The sequence below is a fragment of the Durio zibethinus genome, chromosome 21 (assembly GCF_047325235.1).
Source record: "Durio zibethinus cultivar Kanyao isolate XHJ-2024 chromosome 21, ASM4732523v1, whole genome shotgun sequence".
In the NCBI taxonomy this organism is placed as follows: domain Eukaryota; kingdom Viridiplantae; phylum Streptophyta; class Magnoliopsida; order Malvales; family Malvaceae; genus Durio; species Durio zibethinus.
The window spans coordinates 7,041,027-7,061,844 of record NC_143182.1 but is presented as its reverse complement, the minus strand read 5'-3'; the positions used below and the strand labels follow the sequence as shown (position 1 = coordinate 7,061,844).

General features: G+C 34.9%; 3 protein-coding genes across 4 annotated transcripts; 1 reads left to right on the top strand and 2 right to left on the bottom strand.

Annotated features, from left to right (window-relative positions):
• Window positions 1-937: 937 nt before the first annotated feature.
• Window positions 938-4,622, top strand: LOC111306111 (uncharacterized). Of its 2 annotated transcripts, XM_022904021.2 has the most exons (3): window positions 938-1,212; window positions 1,329-1,353; window positions 2,049-4,622. In XM_022904021.2, exon 3 carries the CDS (start codon window positions 2,150-2,152, stop codon window positions 4,454-4,456), a length of 2,307 nt encoding a protein of 768 aa, XP_022759756.2. In that variant the 5' UTR covers window positions 938-1,212; window positions 1,329-1,353; window positions 2,049-2,149; the 3' UTR covers window positions 4,457-4,622. The 2 variants fall into 2 exon arrangements, with proteins under 2 accessions (XP_022759756.2, XP_089607032.1); XM_089750906.1 differs by lacking the exon at window positions 938-1,212 and having other exon boundaries at window positions 1,233-1,353.
• Window positions 4,623-4,729: 107 nt separating this feature from the next.
• LOC149512822 (flowering locus K homology domain-like) lies at window positions 4,730-6,410 on the bottom strand. Its single transcript, XM_089750907.1, has 2 exons — window positions 5,573-6,410; window positions 4,730-5,266 (listed from the first exon to the last, which is right to left on the bottom strand). The coding sequence occupies exons 1-2, from the start codon at window positions 5,759-5,761 to the stop codon at window positions 5,120-5,122; spliced, it is 336 nt and encodes a 111-aa protein (XP_089607033.1). The 5' UTR covers window positions 5,762-6,410; the 3' UTR covers window positions 4,730-5,119.
• An 11,113-nt stretch (window positions 6,411-17,523) lies between these two features.
• LOC111305261 (uncharacterized) lies at window positions 17,524-20,066 on the bottom strand. Its single transcript, XM_022902619.2, has one exon. It carries the CDS (start codon window positions 19,917-19,919, stop codon window positions 18,060-18,062), a length of 1,860 nt encoding a protein of 619 aa, XP_022758354.1. The 5' UTR covers window positions 19,920-20,066; the 3' UTR covers window positions 17,524-18,059.
• Window positions 20,067-20,818: the final 752 nt, after the last annotated feature.

Genomic DNA, 20,818 nt, shown 5'->3' with positions numbered 1-20,818 from the left:
ATAGGGTTATTGGATAGGGTTTGAAGGGGTAAAATATTTTTATTCTCATTTTTTATTTTTATATTATATTCATTTTTGCATTCATTTTCAATTAATATTTCAAATTTATCTTATTTTCATCCTTGTGATATTAATGAGTATAGATAATTTTCATATATGTGATATTTTAAAAAATAGTAATAATAAAATTTATTTTTTGTTTTTTATTTTTATTTGTACATTTTTATAATATATATATTTTTAAAATAAAAATATATTAGTTCTAATAAATTTAAAATAAAATTTATAAATAAAAAATTAATTTATTAAATATATAAAATATGTATAGGGTATAAACACAAAATGTATGCTAAGTATTTCTTTCCGTACTCAATAAAAAATTTAAAATCATATATATTTTTGTCATTTTCTCAAAATTTAATACCCAACTCTATTATATCCATTTCCATCTTCATTCTAAAATTTAATATTTATCTTCATATTTATTAAAATAAAAAATTGAGTTTCTCATCAAATTTTAATAAAATTGACATATCTAATTTAGTGCTTTTAATATGATCAAAAGTTTTGTTAAAAATTGTTAGTGTCCTAAAAAAGCATTTTTTTAAAGGAACACACTACTTTAATTATCAATTATTATATTTGATATAAAATATTATTAAAGTAATAATTTAACTAAAAATGCTTTAAAATATTCGTTAAAAATTCTATGATTAAATATGAAAATTTTAAATTTGAAAGTTTTATACTATTCAAAATATAGAGAAAAGGATAATACTAAATTATTTTTGGTTTGAGAGGGCTTATCATTTTTCAAGCTGCATCCTAATATGTAATTTTTTATTCAATTCAAAAACTACTATTTAGTTCTAAAAAAAACATAAATAGTGTAGTAAAATTTTTTAATAGAAAATAGTGTAGTAATTGATAAATACAAACCCAAAACATGCTGGGGTGGGGGTGATCAGAATGACCCAAATACCCTCTAAAATTGGCTAACCCTGCTTCGCTTCTCCCCTCAAATATAAAATCCCGCAAGCCAAAACCCCTGCCCTTTTACCCCTGCAATTACTCGCTCTTCCCCTCCTTTGCCCTTCTCCTTCCCCGTTTTCCCCTTTTTACCCAAACCCCGCCAACTCTTCCTCCCTTCTCTCCCTTTCAAATTTCTCCACACCCTCCCCTGGCTCTCTCTGCTCAATTTTCAATTTCCATGTAATCCCTATCACCCTTTAATCTTTTATCATTCTCTTTTTTCTTCTTCTCTTCATTGATTTATTGAAATCTTTTCTACCCTTTTCGTGGTTTTAATTTTTTTTTTTTTTTTGCAGGTTCTCTTTGAAGAGTTATCTTCCGGTGAGATTTTTTTTGTTTTTCGACTGTTTGGTTGGCTTGGAGAGATAAGAGAGACTATTTCCTTTTAAAACTGAAGTTCCCACGTTGTTTTTTTTTTTTTTTTTTGGTACTTTGAAAGTGTTGGAAGCTTGAACTCTGTTTTTTTTTTTTTTTTTGTTGAATGTAAATTTTGTTGTTTATGAGGGGCCCACGTGGTGAGTTTTGTTGTGTTTGATAAAAGACCAAACTGAAAGCAATTTGCATTTTGTTGTTTTGTTTGGTTGCCCAGAAAAAACTACGGTTCAGTTTCTATTATGTCGTTTTGTTTCTCCTTCAGAAAATTTAAGTTGTACTGGGTTCCAGTTGCTACTGCTGAATTCTTTTTCTTGTAAATTCGACATTTTGCAATAGATTATGAAAAAATTTTCCTTTTTCACAATTCTTTTATTGCTACGATTGTGGTTGCTTGATCATGGTAATTTTCAAAAGAATCGATTCTTGATTTCCCAAAGAAGTTTCATTAAGGAGCAATCTAAGGGTTTTGTAAATGCTGCTGTTTATATTGGTGCTAGAGTTACTAGCTTCCTATAAATATATGACTTTACATTGTGTTTAGTTTGAAACACTGTTTCAAATTTTTAATACGAGTTTTTTTTTTTTTTTTTTTAAGTTATGTAAAATAATTGTTTATTTACAAATACTTTTTACATGAGCAGGTTCTGTTTGAGACCAAATCACTGTCAGATTAGAGCTTCCTCTGGTTGTTAGTTGAGATTTTGCTTGGATTTATAAAGGGTAGGCTACCAGTTTTTGAGTTATGGCAAACCGTGAGTTGTTGATAGGGCAAAATCAAGATTCCTCATTGCGGCAGAATCAATATGTAGGAATAGGGCATAATGCCGACTTTGTTCTTAATGGTAATTATGATTTACTACGTCCAGAGCAGATCCGTGACTGTGATTTGGTTACCAGGCCTGCTCATGATCATGACTTGGGTTCAGGACATAATCATGATCATAAACTAGCAACTTGTCAGACACATGCAAATGATCTAGCTCTGCCACTTGATTATCTACATAATTTTGAAGAGAATGGATTAGATATGGATCAAATAAACTACCCTGATGCTGAGAAAGACCATACTGATGTTGAGGAACATGATGATCAATTCCCTGCTGTTGCTCAGAATCATGAGTTTGCTTTGCATGATAGTAGTGAATTGACTTTTGTGGAGAAGCAGGATCTTCAGGACAATTTAAATTCAGACATGCGGCGAAATCAGGAAATGAGTTTCGTACCTGCATCAGACATGTTTTCTCAACAGCAACAGCTGGTAGTTGGTGCTCCTGTGCTTCAGTGCCGTACATTATTTCCAGTGCCAAACCATGAATTGGCTGTTGGAAAAGAGTTCCCTGATGTCCACAGCTGTAGGAGGGCTCTGAGAGATGCAGCTATTGCTCTTCGCTTTGAGATGCAAACAATAAAGTCTGACAAGACTCGTTTTACTACCAAATGTGCGAGTGAGGGATGCCCTTGGAGAATACATGCTGCAAAACTTCCTGGTGTTCCTACTTTTACCATTAGGACCATCCATGATGAACATACCTGTGGAGGGATTACCCATCTTGGTCATCAACAAGCCTCAGTCCAGTGGGTTGCAGATGCTGTAGCAGAAAGCCTCAAGGAAAATCCTCATTATAAACCCAAGGAGTTATTGGAAGAGATTCACCGTGTTCATGGAATCACTTTGTCATACAAGCAAGCATGGAGGGGCAAGGAGCGCATCATGGCTGCTGTGCGTGGCTCTTTCGAGGAAGATTATCGCCTCCTCCCTCAATATTGTGATATGATCAGAAGAACAAATCCAGGAAGTATTGCTCTGGTTTATGGGGATCCCACTGATAACTGTTTTCAACGCCTTTTCATTTCATTTCAAGCATCCATACATGGTTTTCTGAATGCATGCCGACCTCTTATTGGACTTGATAAAACTATATTGAAAAGCAAGTACATGGGGAGCATGCTTTTTGCCTGTGGTTTTGATGGAGATGGTGCTGTGTTCCCTCTTGCATTTGGGGTGGTCAATGAGGAAAATGATGCCAATTGGATGTGGTTCCTCTCTGAGTTGCACTATCTGCTTGAGATTAATGCAGAGAACATGCCAAGACTTACCATCTTGTCTGATAGACAGAAGGGTGTTGTAGATGCTGTAGAAGCAAACTTCCCGACAGCTTTTCATGGGTTCTGCATGCATCATCTCATTGACAGTTTCCGGAAGGAGTTCAACAGTTCTGTAGTTATCAACCTTTTCTGGGAAGCTGCTTATGCGCTCACCGGCATTGAGTTTGAAAAAAAAATCATTGAGATTCAAGAAATCTCACCAGACGCTGCTACTTGGATTCGCAATATTCCTCCTCGCTTTTGGGCCACAGCACATTTCGAAGGGACAAGGCTGGGACACCTGACTGCCAGCATAGTGGAATGTTTAAATTCTTGGATAGCAGAGGCCTCTGGCTTTCCAATAATTCAAATGATGGAGTGTATCCGTCGGCAACTGATGGCTTGTTTCAACGAGCGTCGCGAGACAAGCATGCAGTGGACAGGCATTCTTGTTCCCCCTGCGGAAAGGGTTGTATTGGAGGCCGTTGAGCGTGCATACACTTACCAAGTGTTCAAAGCAAATGAAGCCGAATTCGAGGTTCAAACCCATAATGAAGGAGCATTTGTAGTAGATATTCGCACACGAAGCTGTTATTGTCGTGGATGGGAGCTGAGTGGACTCCCATGTGCTCATGCTGTGGCTGCTCTCCTTTCTTGTAGACAAAATGTGTATAGGTTTACAGAAAGTTGTTTCACAGTGGCAAGTTACCGTAAGGCATACTCCAATAAAATACACCCTGTTCCTGATAAAGCCCTTTGGAAAGAGATGTGTGAACAATTTCCAAATGAAGGAGATAAAGAAGTTGAGGTCATTATAAAGCCACCCAAGCCGCTTCAGAAGCCTGGGAAACCAAGGAAGAGGCGAGCTCGTGCAGAAAATGTTGGTCGGGCAAAACGGATGGTGCATTGCAGTCGCTGCAATCAAACCGGGCATTTCAGAACTACATGTACAGCACCCATATAGAAACTCAATTTTCTAGGTTTTTTTTTTTTTTACTGTGCAGACAGAAAAATAGTTTTTTTCAAAATTTTAGAGTTGCAATTGTTAGCTCTAGTTTAGAAAGACACAGATAAAGTTTGTGTTTATAGGTTTTCCTTAGATAAGTGAATACCTATGGAGAATTTTTAGAGCTCCTTGTCTCATGTTTTCAATCCTTTTAGCTTTCAACAAACATGCTATCAGCTTCAGATCATTTTGGTTAAACTATATCTTTTGGGGCTGCGTGCTCTAATTGCTTTGTGCCCTTGTCATCTTCGCAAAACAAACATTTCCACTGAATCAACAATTTATATGGATGACCGGGTTCCCTTAGGCCATCAGATTCCAATCACTTTTCTCTATCAAAATAATAAATAAACAGCTCATTCTCTTGGGTAAGGCTGCCCTGATTTGGTGCATCGTTTCCCTGTATTGAAATTTTGGTACAAGAATAAAAATAAGGAACGCTAAAATGAGTTCTCCGTTGAAATCTTTCAACCGCTATCAGTCTTCCTCTTTCACGTAGGAGTGCGAGATTTTACACAAATGTGATGAGTGTTTGGATCCTCAACTATTCCTATTCCAACTCTGAAGTTATCAGGTACTATCTCAACAACCATAATCAGTGCCATAGACTGAACCATAGTCTCAGGCTGGAGCATGGCTGACATGAACACTGGCATCAGAAGATGCAGATGCATAAACAGAAGCATGTGCCAGATTGGGATTATACTCCTCATTGATTGATCCACCTGGCAGGCTATGCAGAGAGCTTGCAGCTTCGGCCATAGAGTTCTGTAACATACATATGATCACAACTGAATGTTAAAAGGAGCTTAAATGGGCAAAAAAGGAAACAAAAAAATTTGTTGGTTTTGATACTGATCAAAACTGAATGTTCTGATTGGTTGAAGTCAAATAAAAGATTTCAAAGTCCATTATGTTCGGGAAAAGTTGAAAAGAGAGAAGGAAAACTTGGGAAAAAAGGAGGGGAGTGAAAAAGAGAGCAGGGGGGAGAAGCGATTCAACACAACAGTGGAGCTAGTAAGAATAATAATATATACAACTATTATGCAGTCTGAAATTGTCAAGCCATAGTACCTTTATCAATTGTTCAGCTGCTTGTACTTCAGGGGCAGATCCAGAAATTTCAACAGTCATATCCAGGCTGCCAGGCACACCTCCTGTTTCCTGTACAGCTATAGCTGCCGCACTGGCATGGGGCATATAGCTTACATTTGCACCAGATGTCCCAATTACAGCATTAACATATGATAGAGGAATTTGCATGCATTGTGTAATCCATCCATAATAAGCACAAGTCAATAATTAAATTCTAGAACTTCTACTGTTCGACTACTACAAGCAGTGAAAAGAAATAACCACAGGAAGTAAAAAGAAATATAATCACAAATAAGAAACACTAAAGTAAAGAGAAAACCAACTAAGATCAAGGATTAGCAAATCAGCAATTCAGTATAACAACATTTGGAGCAAAAAGGTTAAGGGTAAATGAGAACAGCCTTGTATTAATTAATGTTAACATGTGAATAATTCCCTAATTGGTAATACAGCAGTTCAACCAGAGTAGAAGCATTTCACAAGTTAATCAGCTAAAATTTAACAGATTTTACATTAACAGCAACGACGAATCACTGCAGACTTCCATCCCAGCCATTTTCAAGGGGCATCGGATTGTGTTTGCACTATAAAGGCTAATAATATTATAGCATTTGTACCTTAAAATCCTTCACAATAATGTTAAAGCAAGAGCGTTCAAAAGAATATTGTTTGATTTTCTGGCACCTGTGTGTTTGGCCCAACAATTGATGCAAGTTTCCCCCAACTCAAGAAAATAAAAATGAAAAAAGAAAGGAGGTTAAACCAAGTAGACTGCACCTTCGTCACCACGTTTTGGAGACAAGTAAAACATAGACTAAATAATTTCAGTCGAGATTTATCAAACTTAAAAATATATATATATATATATAAAAATTTCATCTAATAATGAAAAAAAAAAAAAAAAAAAAAACTCAAAAGAGAAGGTTTGACGGGCTTTAGTTTGAGTTTCAGCTCAATCGCATGAGAGTCGGGTATTTCAAAGTCAAGTGGGTCAGGAAGATGTCTGTCTGCAGTTAAAAGAAATAAGAACTGGCCCATGATAAAATGGACTAAATTGGAAAAAAAAAAAAATCCTTCCGTTTCAGTCCAACATGTAATAATAATTAGATGTATCACTATGCATTTATATATTTTCTCAAAAGTAAGTAATAATTGTGTAATTAACTCAAAACAGTATTGCCTTTGAAAGATAAAAAAAAACTCGACCTTCTTTGACCGAATCAGGACCGCATAAATCTAACCTAGCTACGTGGTAGACATGCAGAAAAGCTTTTATAAGTAAAGAAAGAAGTGAAGACTATTTGACTAAGCTATGATTACATCCAGGAAAGATGTCCTAACGCCCCCCTTAATTGCCTATCTCTACTGTTTTGCATGAAATATGTCAAAAAAAAAGTTATGTTTGCATGAATATTGCGCATCCGATAGGCCTCCTCTTACCAACTTCCAAAAAAAAAATATATATTATTATTATAAACCACCTGTACTGCAAATTCCCTTCATATAATTCTCTTGATATTTTGTCATAATTATATTCACATTTTATAAAAGCTTCATGTAAAACTTGTTATACTATGACATTTTTTTCCATTATATACATGGGATTAATTTAATTGGTATGAAAGGAGCTCTTTTTTTTATCAATACCTATTTGAATTTTGTGGAAAGCATTTTAAAAATAAAATTTCAACAGCTGCGGAATACCATGCAAAGGCAATAATTAAGCTCGTCTCCTGTGTAAAAGAAAGAGAAAGTACCTTTTGTACATTTAAATGCTGGAATAGTAAAGATTCCTTTAACCTATTTCTTGCCATGAAAATATATGAATATTGGAATGAGACTAATGAAATGTTGACTTTTTTGGACCTTAACTACGAACAGCATTCAACATCCCATGTGGTTTTGGAAATCCATACTCTAATTATATAATTGTAAAGTCAAATTTTTTGAAACTCCAAATCCAAATGCACATGAACAAAGTCAAATTTTGTAGGAGGTCGAGATAAAAAACCTGAAACTTTAAGCCAATCTAACTGATCAACCGCCCTTTGTTTCAAAAAAGGCAAATATCTTAGTTATTTGTCACTAGTTGTCTTCCTAATTGTACACACGCAGTTGTAACTCTTAATTGTATTTACCCTTTTTTTCTATTAACATGTTTTAATTTTGAAGTATACATGAAAGCATAAAGGGAAGAACTGAGGGAAAAGGGGCAATTTTACCATCCACAGTTACAAGTATAGTTCGTCCTTGCTCCTTGCAATATTTACTTGATAATTTCATGGCCAAAAGGCTGAAAAAGGTAGTGTTGAGCTCAGCTGACATTAACAGATTTTATTTCTCTTTGTCCTGTTATGGCAAGAGCAAAACTATTTATTTCTCTTCTCTCTTGTTTGATTCACTTAGACGCTTACTGCTTGTACTGCCAAGACCACCTCCTCCAATTAATTTTGCCCCCCCAACAATGCCCGATGGAGACGTGGCACTGACTCAGCTGCGCTACTCCTTCTTCTCCTTTTATTCTCTCTTTGATACTTTGCATTTAATGTATGTACCGTGCTTTTATGCTACTGTTTTTTCATTGGCTAACAAAAGAAACCCTGTATGTATGTCCCAATTTCTTATCAATTTGCCTAGCTCCACCACCTGTGGCGAACTCTGAAGTCTGAATACATATATATAGTTCAAAATGTAACTTAGATCATGTAAATCCCTAAGCATCTTTGATTCATTTAATTAAACTTAAATCTAGTTGTGGTACTATAATTTGTTTGTAGAGATTATTATATATGAACAAAATCAAATAACCTGATAGTTTCTGAATAAAAACCATGCAGTAAAACTGGTTTTACATCAATGTACCAGTGTGTAGATGATAGACTTCCGTGAATTTGGCTTGTAAAGACACCTGATCGGCGGAATTCACCAAAGTCCGTGACACTGTCGCCCATGCCTTGGTTCTTTCAACAAATAGATGACAAAACCAATGAGGACTGATCACCGGCCATTTGATCAATTAAGAAGTATATGCTAGCTAGTAGCAACACATATAGCGGTTTCCAATCTAGAACAACAAGCATTTGTTGCTAAGCCTGCAAGAAAGTTATGTGCTGGATAACACGATAAATAAGGATATATCAACGTTTTACTCTGTATAACATTTCCCACCACCAAAATTCAGGAAATTAACTGTCAGGGAAGATAGGCTGGATGTCATTGATGGATTCACTGCTGGTTCAATCTGTTGAAAAATTTGCAAATCTTCTAATGTCTATTCATATCAACTTTAGATCGATACAATAATATGACATCTTATCTCAACCTCTCAATACGTTGTTTCTGCATAATTTCCTTCCTTATTGAGACAATAAAGCCCCAAGAATACTTTTTCATAAATTGGTTGTTAAAGCTAAGTTGATCCTATATATATAATCTTGTAAAGACATGACATAAGTAACAAAACTGCATCTGAATGAGTGAATGCAAAAAGAAAGATACTGGTTAAAGAAAGATCTGCAATCAGATAAAAAAAAAAAGATGCTCATTTGGAATTTGACAGGTACAGATTGATGCTTCATGAAAATCTTATTGATTATAAAGCTCAACTAAAAAAATTATATAGGGATGACAACACTTTTTTGAGAAGAACATGCTTGAAATGTGGGAACAGAATGCTATTCCAAAAGCTGGTTTGACTTTTATGGCTATTTTTCTATAGTATAATATGGGGATGCTTGATATGTTTAATCTGCATAGAAGTTGTGATGATTCCCTTTGCCTTTGAGTTTCATTGATTGGTGATAGATTAATATATTGGTTTTTGGAAGCTATTCTGCCAGTATTTTCCAAAACAACAAAGGGGCCCAAAAAGGACTCCAAAATTTTCCACTAGAGACTAAAATCATCATGCAAGTTTTTCTTCACAAAATGCAGATTTCTGGGCCAAGCAGGATTCGGCCGTATTCCCTAGCAGATTATTCAACTTTTCTTGATGTTATATGTTATGGTGGAAATCCACACACTGACTAATGTCCACAGGGGGTGTGATAATACAGAGTTCCCTTAGCTGGATCTCATAATTGTTTAACTATTGGATTGCCTTTGCTTTCTTATCTGATACATCCCATCCTTGTGGTAGTTCAGAATTCATTTTTGATGTTCCACTGTAAATAATTTAATCAAGTATGCCTAATAGTCTGCAATGAAGAAATTATGTTTTCTGCCAAAATGTTTTAAATCAACAGATTCATTTATAAGACTATCATATCTTTAGAACATCAATCAATTAAAAACATTGACAGACATGCCTTCACAATTATTTGCAGTTAAAATCGATCTTCTTTCATAATCTAAGGAAGGCCTTTGGGTAGGTCATATAGCGCTATTGCCTTATTGGGATCATCAACTTTTTATGATGCATATGCATTGGGATTACACAAGATAAAAGGAAGCTTTTGTTTCAACTGATCATTCCTTACATAAAAAGAAGGTAGTAAAAAAAAGTTGCCCTTTTTTCTTTTGTAAGTGTAGCTATCTTGTTTGAAACAAAAAAATAAAATATCATTTCTACTAAAATTGAAGCATGGAAGTTACAGTATATATTGATGTTATTACAAAAAAAACTGAATTTTTAATATTGGATGTGTTTCATGCAATTCTGCAAATATCTATAAATTCATAATAGTCAAGAATATTTTGAAATTTCCATATACGATTTACTGTATTCTGATGTCATGGACTCATGATAGCAATGGCTCTGAAGCCATTTGACTTTGTATTTTAGACTGATATTTACTTGCTGCTTCACCTTTGTCCATGCATGCAATCATAGGCTAAAGCTTCAATAACAGATATATAACAGCGGGCTATCAAGTATCCACAAAAGTAGAGATTATCATGATACTCGGTCATGTCTACAGAATTTTAGTCCTATACAGTAACTGAATAAGGGTATAAAGCTGTTTGCATTTGGTAAATCTGTGTATAACATATATATTTACATTGTAACAAGTAATAATATACATATATATAATTACACATTCATTTGTTTACAATTAATCCCTGCAGATGCAATTGAGGTAAGGCCAGGTTATATATATATAAAATAGAAGAACAAGCAGACTTTTTTTTTTCTTCATATCGAAAGAAAATTTTACTAAATCCCTCCTTATTCTTTGAATAATTTAGGTATCTATACTTGGTTTCTACTGACAAAAATCCACCGCTCTTCATATTCCCAATAGGCTACTAAGACTTTGTTTCTAAAAAATTCAAGCTGTCGGTTGAAAACACATGGGTCGATCTTTCTTTTTGCTTTAACAAAAGCAACTTTTACTGGTTAATTCAAACATAGTGCTCAAAATTTTTCTTTTCTTTTCTTAGTCTAAATATTTATAAAAAATTCATGCTACCAACTGGTTGCCAAGCTTTGGTGACTTTGTATTCCATTTTTCTTTTGCCCATTTCCCTTTCTTCTTTTAGTTCTGTTAGTCCTATTGTAGCTTTAATAGCCAATCTGTGTTAAGCTTGGGATTTAAGCTTGGCATCACACTAGCTGCATATGCCATAAATTTTTTTTTTTTTTTTTATGAAGGTTCTCCACCGGCTTCCACCATCCCCTTTACCTAAGTGGCAAGCAAAAGACATATCATCCTTTACTTCAGACTTGAGAATAAACACAAGGTCAATGCCCTCAGAACAAATTAATAACAGGACCCCCAAGATTAATATATTAACTCCACCAATTAAGGCTCCATCACCCTATCTTTTCATGACAATTTTCGCAAAAAAAAAAAAAATATAAATAAAATCTACAAACATAAACACTGTGACGTGATTTGTTATGGATCTAATAAAATTTCTGACTTTATTGCTACTAAAAATCAAATATTAATGACAGTGAAGGTTTTACTATAAATCACACCCTTTCAAACATCAAAATAATTTTTGACAGATTAACTCGCAGCTAACATAATATATATATATATATATATAAATATATGTATGTATGTATGCAAAATTCTTTGCTGAAAAGCAAGTAGTTGACACTAGACTAATGCCGGTGCCAAAGTCCTAATTTAGAGGCTAAAAGTGGCTGCTTTGAGTTGACCTCAAAATCATTAATAGAATATCAACAGTTAGCTTGAATAAGAAAAACATTAACTATATGTACCCAAGAGGAAAAGTCATCAATAACATGTTGGACGCGAAATTAAACAGATTGTTGTTTGGCTTTTTTACTGGAAAATTGCAAATTATTTTTTATTATGTTTATAAATTTTAACTACCTCCCTCCTCCTATATGTGAAAAGCAGGATTTAGGGGCAGTGTAGAAAGTGGACTCCATGTCATGTGACCCATGAAAGAATCTCTCCTGATCACTACGTATATAAGGACCCCATGGAAAAAAAATAATGCATGGCAAAATCAAAAACACTAATCCCATTTTCATCTCTCTCTCTCTCTCTCTCTAAACTTTGCCATCTCCCAATTCTCCTTGATTCTCCAGCTCTTTCTTTTTCACTTAATTTCACATCTATAACATGAACTGTTGCGGGGAATGTTGTCTGGTTCGAAGTCATTCATATGAATCTTAAATGTCTTTTGAATGATTTCGGACCAGGCTTCATTCCCCCCAACTTGGTTTAATCGCTATATATTTTCAGCTTCACTGTCTCAATGATCAAAAGTATATGCATATCTTCATTTGATGCAAACAGAAAGTAGAGTTGGAATGGATCAGACTAGACAGAATTTGGCAACCCCGGAATTGAAACAGGTAAATTTAAAGGTAGAATTCGATATCTTGATTTCCATGGTTTTTTTATTTTCCTAATACCTTAATATGTTTGTCGCAAACAGTTGCGTCTCAATGTGAACATCTGACTGCAAAAACTCGGTCTTCGTCTATCTTTTTGGTTTTTTGTTTATGTTTTTGGGATTTGGAGTGTTTGTGGATCGATATGGACTTTTCTTGCAGAGACTTTCAAAGAATAAAAGTTACTAGAACTTTGTTGCTGTCACTTTAGTTTTATGTATACGTGTGTAATGGAGAAAACGATTAAAAGTGAACTATAAATTCTCCCCATTATTTCCCTTTAGAATTCATCATAACTTCTTCTTTGTTTCATTCCAAGCTCTATCGACCGGGTGGGGCAGATTTATTAACTTTTGGTGGGTCAAATCCACATGAAAAACCCCAAAACTTTTCCATGTGAGCCCGTTTTACATGTGAAGCTCGAAATTCTAGGTGGGTCAGATCTGCCGGGAGTTGTCAATATGTTCAGCAACTGTAGTTCCATGGCTGCAGCTATTTAGCTTTGAGCGTTTGTCAGAACTAAGAAGGAAAAAAAAAAAATTGCAGAAGGTTCATCTCCTTGAGCCGATTGAAGAGAACATGTAGTAATTGAAGTTTGTAAAAGATACAATGGAAGACAATATCAAACTTTTGTTAGTGATATTATGTTTTCGTTAGTTAGGATTCTCATGTTGAAAACAGGGTTGAAAAACTGGAACCAAAGTACTTCCTTTGTAAGATTTGATAGGACTTCGGGAGATGGAGATTGGAGATCAAAGATTTCAAGGTGAAAAAAAAGGAAGAGGGGAACCACCATTGGACCTTGTCTGTTTACGTGTTTTCTATGTTGTGATAACATCAAAGAAGAGCTATTTCCCCTTAACATGCTAGGGCTGTAAAGTCATGCACTGAAAATTATAACAATGAAAATCTCTATCTTTTCTCCTTTTTCATTTTGTTATTGTTCTTCATTTTAGTTTATGTCTCCATATGCACCATGTCATCTTATAGCAATTAATTTAGGTTTGCAGTTATTTCATGTTATCGTTCTTCATCACTCACAAACCCCTATTTAATGTGCCACATCATTAATTACCATTTAGTAGGTAGCATATACTGCAGCAGCACTGTATGAATTCCATATTGCAAATTCTGGCAGTTGCTATGAGAGGTCATCAATTCTTCTGCTCATCATTTTTTTTTTTATGTTTGGGGGTGCCCCCATGACCAGGTGATCTCTGTTTGATTAAGATTTAAGAACATCTACTGCTTTCATAGATATTCAAATCAATTATTTTGCAGCTTGGAAACATATATTAACCTATTTTCTACAGATATAGCATATATAGTATTAAACTATGAAAAGCAACCAAAAAAAAAAAAAAAAAACTATAGTTTTATTTCTATTTTCTATTAAACCATGAAAAGCAAGAAATATTAATTTAAACAAAGATAGCTTTCCAAAGTCCTAACAATATCATTCAATAAATTGCATGTCCTTTTGGAAGTTTCTTTGTTTCAAAGTTCTATTTGTAAATGTTTGTAACATTTGATCCTTGCTGCTTTTAAGTCCAATTTGTGAATTGTGAACAGAAAAAAAAACACTCTAGTTTGATTTCTATTTGCGGTCGTCTTCTTAGTGTGAAGCATGTTGAGATTCAAAGAATGGTACCAGAACTAAACTATGTAAAAGAAATATGTCCTGAATTTACTCTTACTCTGACCATCACGCTTTTGTCAGTTCGTGTTTAAATTACTTCAACTAGTTAAAAACATATCGTATTTCATCTTTTCAAGAATCAGTGTTGTTTCCTAGTTCATTTTCCAACCTGCATGCGCTTAGATTATCTGCAATTTTTGCGGTGACTTACGGATGAATAAAGGTATCATATCTGTATTAAATCTTGGAAATAAATATGGAGCAAAGGATAATTTTCTCACGTTTTCCACTTGGATCAAATGATTTGCTGAACCTGCATTTGATTAAAGCAGTATATAAGAGAAAGAAAGAAGCCAAATGTAATATATATTTAATCTCAGCCACATATTTAGTTTTAATCTAACGGTAACAAAAGGTATTTGAATTTCCTATTATGGAATGGTACAAATGCGTGTGAACACACAGATGTAATTTGTAGGAGTGGCAAAATCTGTAACATCCTCAAAGTCTTTAGACAAGTCTAAAGAGAACAAGAAATATATGTCCTAGTAATATAAAGCAACATGACCAGGCTAATATTTCCAGAGTGAATTGGATTAGATAAAGTCTTCCTTACATCCTAAAGCAATAAAAAAAAAAAAGGTTGTCATATGATTTGTATAACTTTTTGACTTCTCACCAATGACATTGGGAAAAGCATACAAACAAGAAACATGAAATCCCATTCAAAAGACAGATTTTGTTGGGCATCACTATCACAAGACGTTGCTATAAGGAAACTAGACTGACCCTAATTAAGCTGTTTCCAGTACAAGTTAACAAAGAATCACATGGTCTGCATGATTGATTATGCAACTGTGTATCCTGTGAAAACTATGATATGATCTCCTTCATCACTTAGATCTGCATTCCTCATTGATCAGGGAATGTAATCTCAGCTGCGCAATGAAAGCAAGAACATGAGATCAGAGAGGGAGAGTGAGAATTTATGCTGAAATTTAAGATCTTGTCAAAAAGTTGGTGATCAAGGGTAGACATCATAATTCATAAAAAGCTCCGTACGATCGATTACAAAAAGGACAGTTTATCATTTATGTTGAAAATGGACATTCAAGTTTTCCTGGTAAAAAGATGCTAACAGAAGAAATCTCCTAAGAGAAATATCCACTAGCTATCTTGTTCTTGCCAACATAATTATTCTCTTCACTTCTATATCCTTCTTCATATATAGCATATATTGGTTGCCAGCATACACAGCAGTCCTGTTAGCCTGTAGAGACAGTATCCCTCTTCCTTTTTTCTTTTTTTTTACATATTTCTGAATCTGATTATCAACTTGATGATCACTCATATGCCAATAGCAAATTCAGTTATAATTTGCGAATTCAAAAAAAAAAAAAGAAAAGATTGATCGAGCCAGTAAGCCTAGAGGAATCTAAAAATGAATGTCCAATCCTAAACCAGGTTAAACTTATGATTCGACTGCATGATCAAGACGTTGAACAAATTAATAAGTAAGGACCCAATACTTCACCCCCCTCTATCATGGAGGGCGTGCAGAAAAATAAACATAGTTAGATATAGACCTACTTTATTAAGCCGAGGCCAAAGCTCATAGGCCTTAATTATGAGCCAAATTCAGATGGCAACAGGCACAAGCTTTGAATTTGACAGGGTTTCAGAGCAGCCATGGGGTGTCCCCAACAGCTGTGGGTCCCTGACGGCATGGCATCTAATGACTTGATAAATTTGCAAACTACAGATCGTAGTCATTATTAGCAGGACAAATGGTGAATGATTATCAAAAAGTTTGTAAATGATTTGGATTCAAACTTCATTGGAGAGAGTGGGGTAATGCAGAGGAGAAATGTAGGCAGCTAGGCAAAGTAGGGTTATAGAGTTTAGATTCTTTTGAAGATTTTGTCCCATAGCCCTTTTTGTACCCTAACTCCATCCCAATCTGTGATAATAGTTCTCCCTACTTTCCCCCCATTGCATTGTCAAGAAGAATGTACGAACTACGAAGACAAAAGCGCATTCATTGAAGTTTTACGACATTTTGGTATCGAAGTAGTTTTATTACAAGATTACATTTTGCTGCATTATTCTTTCATTTTTTATCGACCAAATTCTGCATTAGTATTACTAATAGTTTTAGGCCTCAACTTGCGCAATTATCAGATATGCAAATAAGGTGGTTAGCTATGACAAGGCGACTTTCAGGGTAACAGCATGTAAGAGCGTCCATTGTCGCTAAGTCTCCATTGCTGAGCACTGCTTAAAATCATTGAAGAGAGATAAAAACATGAAAAATGGAACCTAGAAGGTAGGATTTATCTAACAGTTTTGTGTTTTAAGCCCAGCCGACAGAAAACCAACCCCCCACCCCCACCCCCCCCCCTTCTTGTTTGATAACAAGGCTGATTTCCCCAAACATTCAGTTTTGAGGTTCTGTCCTGCATTATTAGTGCAAGCATGGCTTATACGGTTGGTAGCAAAAATGCTCGTCCTGTTTTAGTCCTACACCATATATATATATATATATATATATATATATAGCTGAGACAACCTAATCAAAGCCAATTGGTATGGTGCTCCTTTTAATAGCTCTCAGGGTTTGCTTATATCATCAAAAAGTGAATAGCAGTAGCAACCAAAATCAATAGCATACGTAGGATGTCTTAAAATAGATTCAGTTGTGAACAGGATCATGATTTTCTACAAAACACGATAGGCTTTTGTTGTGTTGCTTTCGGAAAAGTTATCGAAGCATCACAGAAATTCACAAGATCTATTGTAGCCTTGATCAATCTATCAATTATCCAGGCACACACAGTAAGTAGGTTCACATACCAGTCTATCAAAAACTAGGTTCACATACCAGTCTATCAAAAACTGACGTAGCCTTGCCAGAGACAGAAGATCCGTGCCTCCTGGACATTCAGGTTCAATGGCTTTTCTGGAGAGCTCCTAAGCTTCACAACTATATCAAATGGCAAGACTTCGTTTTATTTAACTTTTTATGATCTCAACCTGAACCGGGATAAGTGAATATTGATTGCAGTGCAGGGCTTATATACTGCATCTAAAGGTCATTTCCAAAGTACGTGGACAAATTTCACCATCTTTTCAGACAGATTAGTTTCTCACCTGAGTTCACTGAAAACTACTGCACAAACATGCAACTGTCATCAAAAAAAATTTTGAACAAGTAACCTCGTCCCCACTCCAGAATACAAAGGAGATTCTTACTACACTATTTATACTAGAAGCCTAGAACGAATTCACACATCTGTCATATTAAATGTTTATCAACCAAAAATCACATTATTTCCACTTCGAAAATAATATAGTTTAAACCAACTATTACTTCTACATACCCTTTCAAAAAATATTGTGACATATACACATACTGCATTTGCAATCTCCCGGATTTGAAAGCATAAACCAAATGGAACATTAACATTGAAGAGCTGGTGCTAAAACATGACAATATTCATACTTTCGAGTTTAAACTCAAATGAAAAGTGATGCAATTATGTGTGTAAGCCATTATCATCATTCACAATACAAACAAGTATAGGACATTTGGTGATCAGAGCACATCTGAGATCTATTCCTGTTGGGAAAGAAGTTTCCATAACAATTGGAGCACTGGCATTTCAGGTCACTGTACCTGAAGGTAACTATAGGCCGTAGCTTTCTTTTTGTCCAAGAGACCCTCAACTTTAATATGTCTGCTCATGACCTCACTCATGTCTCTCTACAAACATCTAGAAGTTGAGCCTCATATATGCACGATAGCCACAAATTTATGCATTTGTAATCCATCTTTTCCCTCCTTTGAAGAGGCTAACCTTATCTCCATTATAGATGGTTTTGCACAAACTGGGACTTGGGGGCAAGCCATCACATTTCGAAACCTCCACTCAATGTGTTAAGCTTCTATGGAAGTTGTCCATTTAATAATTTTGACCGACACTCAAGCATGCAACCCAAGTTTCAGTGTATCATTTAGTTGGCCCTTGGACAGGAAAAGTTGGAAGCAATTTCAAAGTTTCAAGATATTCTTCATCCTTTGAGAGTAAATTTACAACTGCAGAGACAGTGGATGCATCAGGTGACAATTTTTTCTCCACCATTTTCTGAAGAAGTTCCACCAATTTTTGGTTCTCATTATTCTGGGAGAAACCATGCATAAGTGTATTAAACGTGACAACATTTGGAGCACAACCCTTTTTCTCCATTTCTATTAACAAATCATTCGCTTTTTCTAGTTGCCCTTCTTTACACAGCGCATGGATCATGATAGAATAAGTTACAACTGTTGGTTCCAGGCCTTTGTTTGGCAATCCATAAAATATCTCCCAAGCAGTTTCAAGCTTCCTTGTTTTACACAGCCCATCAATAAGGGAGTTGAACATTTTAATGCTAAATTCAAACTTGCAATTTTCTAACTTATGAAACAGTTCCAGTGCCTCTGAGACACAATCATTTTTGCAAAGTCCATTCACAAAGATATTATAGGTGCTAGAATTGAGTTTAACGTTATCAAGCTGCACCTTACAAAACAGTTTTCTTGCTTCTTCAACCTTGCCTGTCTGGAAAAGACCAGCCAATAAGGTGTTATATGTGGCAACTGTTGGCTCAATCCCCTTGCATATCATTTCCCTATAAAGCCTCATAGCTTCATTAACCTTCCATTTTTTGCAACAACCATTGATCATTATATTGTAGCTAACAACATCTTGTCCATTCTCCTTACTTTGCAAGGAAACAAACAGATCCCTTGCAATATCAAGCTTACCGGCCATGCAATACCCATCAATCAATGTGTTATACGAGATTATATCAGGATCCACTCCTCTCTGAATCATCAAATCCAACAAACGATTTGCTTCTTCCAACTTCTCCATCTTGCAAAATGCATCTATTAACACATTGAAAGTGACTACATTAGGCTGCACACCTTGATCCAACATCTCCATAAACAGAGTTTTAGCCTCCTCCAAATTACCTACGCAACAAAAACCATAAAGTAGAGAGCTATAAACAACCACATCCGGACAAATTCCTCTACCCTTCATTTCCAAAAAAAGTTTTCTCGCCCTTTCTACCATACCATCCTTACATAGGCCATCAATAATACTACCATAAATAATAACATTAGGCTTACAACCCCCGTTTCCACTAACCATTTCCTCGTATAACCTAAGTGCAACACTCGTACTCCCCATTCGACACAGACCATTAATCAAAGTTCCATAACTAATAACACAAGGACGACAACCAAATACAACCATTTTCCCAAACAACCTAGTCGCTTCACCAATCTTATACTCAATACAAAACCCTTTAACCAGAGATGTAAAAGTTACAGTATTTGGCCTATAACCCCACCTAAAAAGCCTACCTAAAACAGAGAAACCATCACTAACTCGACTCATATGACATAAAGAATTAAGCAAAATATTCAGGGTAATAAAATCAGGTGAAAACCCAATTGAATCCAATCTCTTGCAAAGCAGAACCACATGATTATATTGCTTAATCTTAACAAGGGCACCTAACAACAGATTAAATGATGACATTGGAGGAAAGGGCGTCATTTGGGTCATTTTATCAAACAAATGCAATGCTTCATTGGGAGTAATGGCGCCTGATTTGAGAGATTTGTAAAGTGGGCCCAGGCTTGCAACAGTTTCTTTGTTGGGGGTTGAAGATTTGGGATTCTTAGAAAAAATGGGTTTTTGAGGGGGATCAAAGAGAGATGAGAGTTTACCTATCGGAGTAGATTTTGACGAACAAGAAGATGATAGAGCAGCTTCATTAGCGGCAGAAGCGAAGCGGAGCGTCGTTTTGGCGTCCATATTTCAGGGGTTTTGGAGGTTCGGTGAAGAATTAAAAACCCCCCCCCCCCCCCCCCGGGGAATTGCAACAGCCGGATCTTATGTAATTACCGCAACTCAAATGTAAGTGGATATGGACACGGATCTGTGTTTTCTCGGGTCCCCTGCGCCATGGGCTGCTTTGGACTAGTTTTGATTGGACTTTTGAAATTTTTAACTAACATTGGCCATTTGGACAATAACTCGAAAATATTTTAAAATATTAAAATATATTTATAAATTTAAAATAAATTATTAATTATTAATTAATAGTATTTCAAATTTGAACAAGTCAAAGTACGAATATTTTTATCAAAAATTTGATTCAAATTGAATTGAACAGATAATATGATTAATGAAATTTATTTATTTCTATTTTAAAAAATAAAAAAAATTAACTTGAACAATTATAGAGAATAGTAAAGTAAAAAAGGAAAACATTGGGAAAGAGAAATTTTTTTTTTTTTATAAAAAAAAAAAAAGGAGTAGGGAGCAGGATAGTACGGAACAAAAATATTACTGATGTAACAAGGAAAATAAGTTTTTTTTTTTAATTCATAAGAAACATAACTAATTAAACTTCGTGTTTGTGTGATATTAATTTTAATATTAAATCTTTATTCAATCGAAATGTTACTTGATCTTTTAATCAAGTGCCGTTCATAAAATAAAGGAATAGAATAAAATTAAAAATAATTACGTTATTATTCATGAAGAAGCTACAAGTTTAATGAAGTTAATTTTTTCACAGTTTGTTTGCATTTGATAATATGTTTGCTGATATGTTTTCTTTGTCCTCCATTTCCACACCCCAAAAATTCTATTGAAGCTGATGGATTTAGTTACCTAGCTAGCATAAATAGCAAAAAAAAAGGGTTAAT